Source organism: Protobothrops mucrosquamatus, unplaced genomic scaffold (genome assembly GCF_001527695.2).
Source record: "Protobothrops mucrosquamatus isolate PMUCROS unplaced genomic scaffold, P.Mucros_1.0 scaffold624, whole genome shotgun sequence".
NCBI classification, from domain to species: Eukaryota; Metazoa; Chordata; class Lepidosauria; order Squamata; family Viperidae; genus Protobothrops; species Protobothrops mucrosquamatus.
This window is the reverse complement of record NW_015386920.1, coordinates 781886-791785: the sequence shown is the minus strand read 5'-3', so window position 1 is coordinate 791785 and position 9900 is coordinate 781886. Positions and strand designations below refer to the sequence as shown.

General features: G+C 33.7%; 1 protein-coding gene across 1 annotated transcript in view; it reads left to right on the top strand.

Annotated features, from left to right (window-relative positions):
• CHMP2B (charged multivesicular body protein 2B) overlaps positions 1 to 9738 on the top strand; it is a 21050-nt gene extending 11312 nt beyond the window's left edge. The window contains exons 2-6 of the mRNA XM_015817717.1: positions 5056 to 5147; positions 5343 to 5537; positions 7026 to 7128; positions 7467 to 7573; positions 7704 to 9738. Coding sequence (XP_015673203.1) covers positions 5056 to 5147; positions 5343 to 5537; positions 7026 to 7128; positions 7467 to 7573; positions 7704 to 7817 — 611 coding nt within the window. The 3' untranslated portion in view covers positions 7818 to 9738. The remainder of the gene's footprint in view (positions 1 to 5055; positions 5148 to 5342; positions 5538 to 7025; positions 7129 to 7466; positions 7574 to 7703) is intronic.
• Positions 9739 to 9900: the final 162 nt, after the last annotated feature.

The window sequence follows — 9900 nt, the reverse complement described above, 5'->3', positions numbered from 1 at the left end:
TATTATTATTGAAATAATTTTATTTTGGACTATTTTAGAAATGTTACTGGTGTGGAAAATCATATTTCAAGAAGGATTATTATAAGCTGTAAAATAAATCTGTGGCTACAATCCATACTTTATTCATTTTTCACAATCTAGCTTGGGGGAAGCAGGAGCACTTCCTATCGTTATTGATTGTCCTTTTCCTTAGATTGTGAAACCAAGATGGAACTTACTTTGGAAATATTTCATTTTCAAAAGAAATGGGATTTTTAATAGAAAAAGACTGCCCTTTTCTCTGTAGAAGAGGAAGAAATTGTCTGTCTCTTGAATAGCTGCAAATGAATTATTTTGGTTTTATTGTGTGTTATTTTGAAATAGCCTTAGGGATAAAAAGAAACCTCCACAAACTATTTTTTACAAAGAAATAGATAAATGTAATCATTGACTGGCAGCTGTATAATTTAAAAACTTCATTTTCTTTAGAAGCTGAACCTCTGCTTCTAATCTGTGAGACTGTCACTAGATTTTCTTTTAGTCAAAGAAGATACAGTTTGTGTTTTCAGTCAAAGTGTAACAAGTGATAACACTGTAGGTGTTGTTTTTTTTAAAAAAATCTTTGTTTAAAAATAAATCATTGCCAGTGTTCTTACCTATTCTATGTTTATAATTAATAAAATACCACCTTATCTAATTGACAGTTACAAATGTGTTTCCAGTAGCATCTCTCAATGAATATATATATATATATATATACATATACATATACATATACATATACATATACATATACATATACATATACATATATTCTAACAAAATTGTTCATAAATATTAGGTTAATATTGCATTAATTTCAGAAAACAATCTGTTTAGAAGTAACTGGAGTTATTTACATAGTAAAATTACTGTAATAGCATAAATTAATCCATATAATTCATTAATTTGCAAACTAAAAAGAGAGAACAAAGTTGTATTTCTGTGTTTAGTATATAGTATTTAATGTACTGCCATATTCCACATGGATTCATAATGGTGTACGTGAAAACCTAAAGTATTTTTATTTATTTTTAAGATTTATCAGCTGCCTCACTTCAGAGGCTCTAAACAAAATACAAAATCAAGCACAGAATAAAGCTTATTATAATGAAACAATGGAACTCTTATAATACAGGACAATAATAGTGTGTGTACCTTACTAGCTTAGTCACCAAAAGATAGGTTTCATTGTTCTCCAGAATACCATAAGAATGGAGATAAACTATTCCAAAGACCTTAGGTTCATCTTTGTGACTCCCTCCACCCCCCAATTATATATTCTGTTAAGAGAGGAAACTTCACCAGGTATTTCCTATTCATCTTAGTTAGTGGGTGAAATAGACCACCAAGTCCGAAGTAGTTGGCAATAACCAAAGAAGCAAGAATGATATGGATTCCATTAAAGTAATAGCCAATTTGTGACCGACTGAATCACTGTTTCAGAGAGATTTTTACTTATCTAAACAGAGAAACAGAATGACACATGTAAGCAAAAAAAACAACAGTGGAAGTAGGAACAACTTCCGGCTTCCCAATTGACTTTCCTTGTAGGAAACAGGCAGGGAGAATCATCGCAGGAGCCACAAATTTGTTAAATTTCAATCCCATAGGATTCATGGTACCACTTTTTGAGTGTTTTTTTTCCATCTTAACATTTGGACTGAGTTTCTTATTCTGAGAGAAATATCTAGATGCCTCTNTGCCACGCAACCACACTCTCCACAACCTTCGCCACAAAGCGAAGGTTGGAGACCGGACGATAATTAGCTAATACATCTGGGTCCAGGGAAGGCTTCTTAAGGAGGGGCCTCACCACCGCTTCCTTCAAGGTTACGGGGAAGACACCCTCCCACAGAGAAGCATTTATAATTCCCTGGAGCCAGGCTCGTGTACCCTCCCTATCCTGTACATGTGCATCTGGTTTTTTTCTGAGTAAGTTCAGGACCTTATTTTTCTCACCACTGAAATGCATCTTGTTGGATATTACACTGGATAGCCAACAAAAGCATTCTGATGATACCACATCCTGAACTTCCCAGTAGTTTCATTTAAAAGTTGGTGTAGGGGCAAGAGGCTAACCTCTCATTTTCTCCATCAAACTGAAACCATCCACTGAGAAATAGCACCTCCAACTCCTGTTCCTAATAGTTTTGGTATCAAAAGCTGTTGAGAAATCCAATAGAACCAGGAGAGGCATCCTTTTTTCCCATTGTCTTGGTATATGTTTCTAATTAATTTTGTCTGATCACTCTGAATTTGTTTATAATGGTTTCTTTAATATATCAATATAATAAAATCTTGATTTGATGTCTCTCTCTTTTAATAGAATAGGAAAAACTTTGTGTCAGATTTAAGATCATGTCAAAAACAGGATATTTTTGTTCTAATGAATTCAAGGCTTCCCCTGAAAACCTCATTTAAGAGCCAACCACCAGCATGATTTCCTAACCTAAACCTAGTCAGTTTTCAATAGGAGTTTAATTGATTTTATAGTTTGCAAAATCAGAAGTTAGGGTGGTAATACTTGTTTAACTTTGACTAATATAAATTAAATTGAACTGCAGGTTTTAAGATGATTGATTTTATGTTTGTCCATGTTTGTTTTCAATCTGGAATATGTTGCTTTTAAAACCCTTACTTTATTTTGTAGTACCTGTTTGTTCTAATTGTTTTACGACAGGCCACCTGTTTGTCTTTTAATTGTTTAATTGTTTTACTTCTTTTTATGACTTTTGTAAGACCCAGAATCTAGACGGCCATGCTAAATTGAATAAATTAAGTTACTGTATCCTGGAAAATCAGTTTCTTGGAAAGACAGATGGATGCCTAAAACTAACTCAATCATTGCAAGCTAGAAATATTTATTTACATATTATTATTGAAATAATTTTATTTTGGACTATTTTAGAAATGTTACTGGTGTGGAAAATCATATTTCAAGAAGGATTATTATAAGCTGTAAAATAAATCTGTGGCTACAATCCATACTTTATTCATTTTTCACAATCTAGCTTGGGGGAAGCAGGAGCACTTCCTATCGTTATTGATTGTCCTTTTCCTTAGATTGTGNAACAGTGGAAGTAGGAACAACTTCCGGCTTCCCAATTGACTTTCCTTGTAGGAAACAGGCAGGGAGAATCATCGCAGGAGCCACAAATTTGTTAAATTTCAATCCCATAGGATTCATGGTACCACTTTTTGAGTGTTTTTTTTCCATCTTAACATTTGGACTGAGTTTCTTATTCTGAGAGAAATATCTAGATGCCTCTCTTCAGCTTTTCCATAATCTCTCACCTAGTCTTAGGATGGGATACTCTGGCCCTAAGTCATATAGGATGATGATGGCGACAATAACTTTAATTGCACTCCAGAGCCAAATAGTAAGCAATGTAGTTTTTGTAGCAGCAATGTTGCATGGCAACACGTAGGCAGTTAAATTTTGCACCAGTTTAAATTTCTGTGTGGTTTGCAAGGGCAGGCCCATATAATACAAATTGCAGTATTCCAGGCCACAAAGACATCATCTTCAGGTCAGGCTTTGCCAGTGAAAAATGATTTGGTCACAGATTTCACCTACTTTTCCAGTAGGAGCCATGGGTCCCAGAGGAACCCCAGACCTTCTCTTTCAGGGGGATTACAACCCTATTAAAATTATCTACCTACCAGAATTGTATCTTGTAAAACATTCTTGTAAATTTTGAATCTGAAGACATAAGAACAGGATGTGCATGCTAGTTGCTGTTCACAACTTCAAACTTAAACAGATACACCCCACATATATATATATATACAACTCCTGTATTAGAAAAATCACTACTTTTAAAAAAATTAATTGGTTTGTTATTCAGTTGAATGTACTAAAAATTATTGGGAATAAATTGAATATTCAGTTTTAATTCTTTCATCAAAATACACTAGAACATGTTTTCTGGCAACAGTCATTCCTTGCTCAGCAGTCAGTTGGACTACTGTAATACTCTTTTTAGGGCTGTTATTGGGAGCAACTAGAAGCTGCAGCTGCTACAAAACCTGATAGCCAGATCTCCTGAAGGTAACCCTCCCAGGCTAGAAAAAAACTTACTTTGAAATCTGTTTTAAAATAACATTGGTTACATTGGTTGCCAGTGGGCTTCTGGACTCAAGTTAGAGTGCGAGTCATTACTTTTAAAGTCCTTTGGGGTACAAGGCTACATATAACAAAGTAATGCTATGCCAAGTCAAATCTACCCATGCAATATGACCATGAAAAGAGTCTATATAGTAATTTGTAAAGTACAGGAGGCATGGAATAGTCAATAGTTTTTTTCCAATGGTGACCCCTATTCTGTTGAATACCTTCCCTCCACAGAATTCTGCCTGGCCCTCATGCTACTTCACAAACTAGTCATAGCAGTACTATTTCAGCAGTTGTTTAGCCTTTAAGGTAGTTTATGTTACTATTACGCCTATGAGGGTTTTTTATGTTGTTGTTTCCTGGGGTTTTGAAAAATTGTACGCTGTATCTTTTTTGCTTTCCCTTTTTTCTCTATTCCACCCCATGTCACCAATAATGTTATTATGTGCTGCCATCTAATATGAATATTGGACGAGAATTATCATCTATCTACCATGTATAACCTATTTGGGTTACTGCTCCTATTTATCTGGGAGGCAGAGGAGGGTAGATAGCAGTTGATCAGATGACATAATGGTGACGACACCCAACAGAATTTTCTGTCGATGTATCAGAGTACAGGGCTATTTGAACTTTTAGAGATCGGTGAGCATTAAATGTTGCAGCAAATTAAAATTAAAAAATTGTAAAAGGAACAGGCAGATTTATATTTGTGGTGAATTTCATGCCAGAGCAAATGGGACCAGAAGCTGGATAAGAAGTTGGTCTCTTTTCCTTTCTGGAAATCTAAGAAAAATTGTTGACGTTCTGTAATGAGTAGGAAGAGCAACCCAGCTAAGAATACTCTCACTGTTAGAAAATCTATGTCTTATTCATGTCATTAATGTCTATGAATTAACTGTAAATGTTTTGGGTTTTAGATATAATTAAAGAACAAAATAAGGAATTAAGAGGTACGCAGAGGGCTATCGGAAGAGATCGAGTAGCTTTGGAGAGACAAGAAAAGCAACTGGTAAGTGTATCACATAATTGTTCATTGTTCACAGTAAGAGACCAATTTATAAAATGATATTTTCTACTTTCCTAAAGTTTTCAAATACAACTACTGGTTAGGTGTCTGTGGCTATTTATTATAATAATTATATTGATAATTGATAAAATATAAATACAAACAAATTTTAAAATCAGCTTTGTTTTCAATAAATAGGAATTAGAAATAAAGAAAATGGCTAAAGCAGGAAACAAGGAAGCTTGTAAGGTTCTAGCAAAACAGCTTGTGCAATTGAGAAAACAGAAAACTCGAACCTATGCTGTTAGCTCAAAAGTTACATCCATGTCAACTCAGACAAAACTGATGAATTCCCAGATGAAGATGGCAGGAGCAATGTCAACAACAGCAAAGGTAGGCAATTGAGCCTAACTACCCCAAGTCCTTAGGAAAAACCTCTGTCTGAAAATTTAGTGCAGTGTTTTTTAATCTTTTTCATCTCAGAGCACACATGTTATAGTCAGGACTTTAGATTGGTGAGCAGAGGTCCAGTGACATCACAGGTTGTTGGGACCCAGAAGGAAAAATGGAAGCAGTTTACCCAAGTGATGTAATGGAAGTGGGGTTCTGACTGTGTAGCTGCACAACAGAACAGCACTTCCTGTCATTTATTTTGGCTTGCTGATGCAGCATGGCAACTGACCTTTTATGGCATAGAAATGTGCTGTGGCACACTAGTTGAAAACTGTTGATCTTGAGCATTTTTGGTTGATTAGAACTAAGTGGTACAGAAAACAATTGCCTAATAAGTTTAAGGCATTTTTTCAGCTGGGAACTAATTAAAAAAATCTAAAACTTTTCTGACTTTTTGCTATTCCGTTATTTTGTAATACCTGTACATTAAAAATATTATGTAAAAGCTTCACTCATGCCACAGTGTTTCTTAATGCATAGTAGTTTACTGTGGGCTGTCATTACATATCCTTAAACTTGCCATTTTCCAGCTCCTGAACAAACAATGGTTACTCTTATACATACTTGAAACAAGCCAACCATCAGCCATTGTTTGAAGCTGGATCATTTCAGTAACCATAATTAAAATTAAATGCAGTGTTTACAATCAAAGTGAAATTCTCTACCCCAGAAAGAATACACGAAGGAGATGGTTGATGAATCCAGTATTTGATCAGGTAATATTATGCTATAGCATTGATTAGAGTACCCTGATTACTGTGTCCAGCACTTTAAAAATGACAAACTTGATCAGGCCAATAAAGATGTTCAGTTGCTGGAAACAAAATCATGTTTAAAAAAAAGAAAAGGAAGGAAATATATATATATTTGCCATGAAAATGGTAATTGTATGACAATATGCTAAGATTCTCATATGCCTGAAGTGATGTCACAAGGAAAAAGGCCATGACCTGTTCTCAAACATCCTAGTAGGATATAGAATGATAGTCCCCAATTCAGGGCAGCAGATTCCAGATGGATGCTCGGAAAACCTCCTGTCAATAAGAGCAGTAAAACCAATTCCTCAAGGAGAAAGCAAGTTCTCCTTTGCTGAGTAAGAGGCTTAAATGAACATTTGTTGGGTATATTTTAATCTGAATTTGTCTACTGACTAATTATTGGACTTTGTATTCTAAGTAGTCTATTCCAAATTTGTGAATCTGTAATTCTAATTTATTGTTAGACCAAGCCAGATCAAAATTAGAAATAGGTATTAAAATCTGGTTTGCAGATAGCTTCCTTCTAACAACTCTTTATGATGCTGAAACTTGGATTACAAACAAGACAAGACTTTTTTTAAACATATAAAATTGTAATGGTGGGGTGATCTTTATATGATATTAGACCACAATATCTTTTAATATGAAATGGCCTTCTCTGTGCTGGTAGACAATGCTGGCTGTCAATAAAAAGATGGATCCACAGAAGACTATGCAAACTATGCAGAATTTCCAGAAAGAAAACATGAAAATGGAAATGACCGAAGAAATGAGTAAGCTCTTTTTTCATATTAGGCTAAACTTTTTTCTTAGTTCTACTAAGAAAAATCTATAATTGATTTCATAGATTTTAAACTGGTTTTGATTGAAGTTATTAACCATCTATAACCATCCATGGTTTGGGAGAGAATGATAACATTCTGGAAAAGATTTATGCAGCACATTGAAATGAAAACCTTCACTGCCCATTCAGGAGGGTGAAATGGGAATAATTGAAACATTTAGTATATTCCTGACATTAGCTTTAAACATTCTGTGACATAAAACTGAAAAGTTATGCTGAAGTTGTCTAGTTACTATGCTCAATCTTGGCTTTGACTTCTCTTTCAAGTCAATGATACCCTAGATGATATCTTCAATGATTCTGATGAAGAACAAGAAAGCCAGGATATTGTTAACCAAGTTCTTGATGAAATTGGAATTGAAATATCTGGAAAGGTATGTAGAAATCTCCTCCCCTTGCCCATTTTAATTTACTTTGTAATAGCAGTCTTTATAGATGTATGCTTGCAGTTGATAAATGTTATCTTGGTTACATAAATTAAACTTTTCATATTTTTTTTATTAGATGGCAAAGGCTCCTTCAGCTGCGAAAGGCATGCCGTCTGCATCTACATCAAAAAATGCTACAATTTCAGATGAAGAGATTGAGCGGCAGCTTAAAGCCTTAGGAGTAGATTAGCTTTATGCTAATATGAAGCCTGACTTCTACAGCAGCTCCAACATTGGCATATGCACAAACCTCCAGTACAGGTTTCAATAAAAAACCAGATTTCGTTGCAAATCTCGCCTAAGCCATTATTGGTAATGGTCATTTCTAAAGACAGCTGGAAGAACTAAACTTGAGAGAGAAAGAGAACAGAACAAATATATGTGATGAAGAATTTGTATATCTTTTATTAAATTGGGATATTTTGTTAACAGGCCATTTATTACATATGATTTCAATTTTGATTTCTTCAGTTTAGTTTTTGGACAAAAAGTATTTAGCTTGATAACTATTCCATTCATCTTTAGATTTCTACATTTTGTAAATTATTACAAGCAGCCTTTCTGAAAACATTTCAGCTCTGTTTCAATTGTAAACACTTCTTAAGAAATAACATTACTTAAAATGAAGACTTATTTTTTTCTGAATGGGAAGAGACAGTTGTCATCTTCAGCAGAATGATTACAAAAATTTCAGTAAAAAATTAGGGAGTCTTTCGATAAATACTTTTTAACAATTTAGTTCAGTTTAATGTTAAAATGATACATGTGTTTCCATTATAAATTCTGGAATAGTATTGATACCCAATTAGTGAAACTTCTGGAGACAGGGCTCTGGTCTAAAATAATTTTCTGTTAGCAAAAATATTGGAAAGGAAAATATTGAATAATTTCCATTGTACTGTAATATAGCTGACTTGAAGAGGAGTTTGTGCCTTTGTGTATATAATGCTTGGTTTCTTTTAATTTAAGTTTTGAATTGTGAAAAAAGTAATGTAAGCCATTAACTTAAGTTAGCACTGAAATTATGTGAACTCCATGATTGATGTGGAGTATGTAACACCTGAAAAAGATAATCTTTTTCCTGCAATAGCATTTGTACATAAATACCATGCAGCATTTTTCATTAAACAAATGTTACTTTGCAAAATATGCTTTATTGTCCAATATAATATGCTCTATATCCATTTTTACACTTAAATGTTGCACACTGGCTTAACTGAAGTTAATGAATTTATTTGAATTTAAATTGAGCCTAACGTGGTTAAGTAACACATGCTATATGTGTTATAGCAGATGTCCTCAACCTTTTGGGCACCAGGGATCGGTTAAGTAGAGAGAGGTTTTTCTGCGGACCAGATGGGGCTTTGCTTGTTTATGCGGCCTGGTTGCTGGCATGCGGTGGCCCGATACTGGTCCACAGACTGGGGGTTGGGGACCCCTGTGTTACAGGACAAATACTTCACTTGAATTGTGTAGCAATAGAAGAGCAGGTTGTAAGAGTATTTTGTATTTTTTTCAAACTGCATTGTAGACTTGGCACTAATCTTACAGGTGCAAAGGATGAGTCAATGAATAACATAACAAAATAATTTTGAGGTTATATTATTTGACCAAGAATTATATGAAAATAGAATGTTAACAGCAATGAGAATGTAGCATTCAATTTTAAAAGGAAGCAATTATTTAATTATGCATTGTGTCAAAGCGTCACATCACTTAAGTATCATGAAATTGGATTTTATAACTACAATAATGTTTAGTACAGTATATCCCAATGTGGTAAGGTTGTGTAAGCTTTCATGGTGTAAAAATGAAATAAAAGTCTTTAACTATTGCCAATTAAATCTGATAGATTTAATTTGTATTACTTCATAATAAGGATCTAAAATCTATCAATTAGTTACTTTGGCTGCAATTTACATATTAGTACCTAAAAGTAAGCTCCATTTAACTTAATGGAACTTCGGTGCAGGCATGAGCAGAATTTTGTTATACAACATGTGAAAACTAGATGTGACCTTTTTTTAAAAAAAATTATATTTATATTCTGTTAATCTTCTCATCTGTACTTTCCTATATTCAGATCCTTAATATTAGTTAAATTAACAATACATGAATTTTTGAAAAAAATGCAATTTTTAAAAATCTGTTTTTTTGCTTTGAAAACATCTGTAATAATTTGAATAGAATAAACTTAGTTACTAGGAGAAATAATTCATCTGGTGAAAAAAATCTTAAAAATACTACCTCAGCTGAAATATTGAAAATTATGT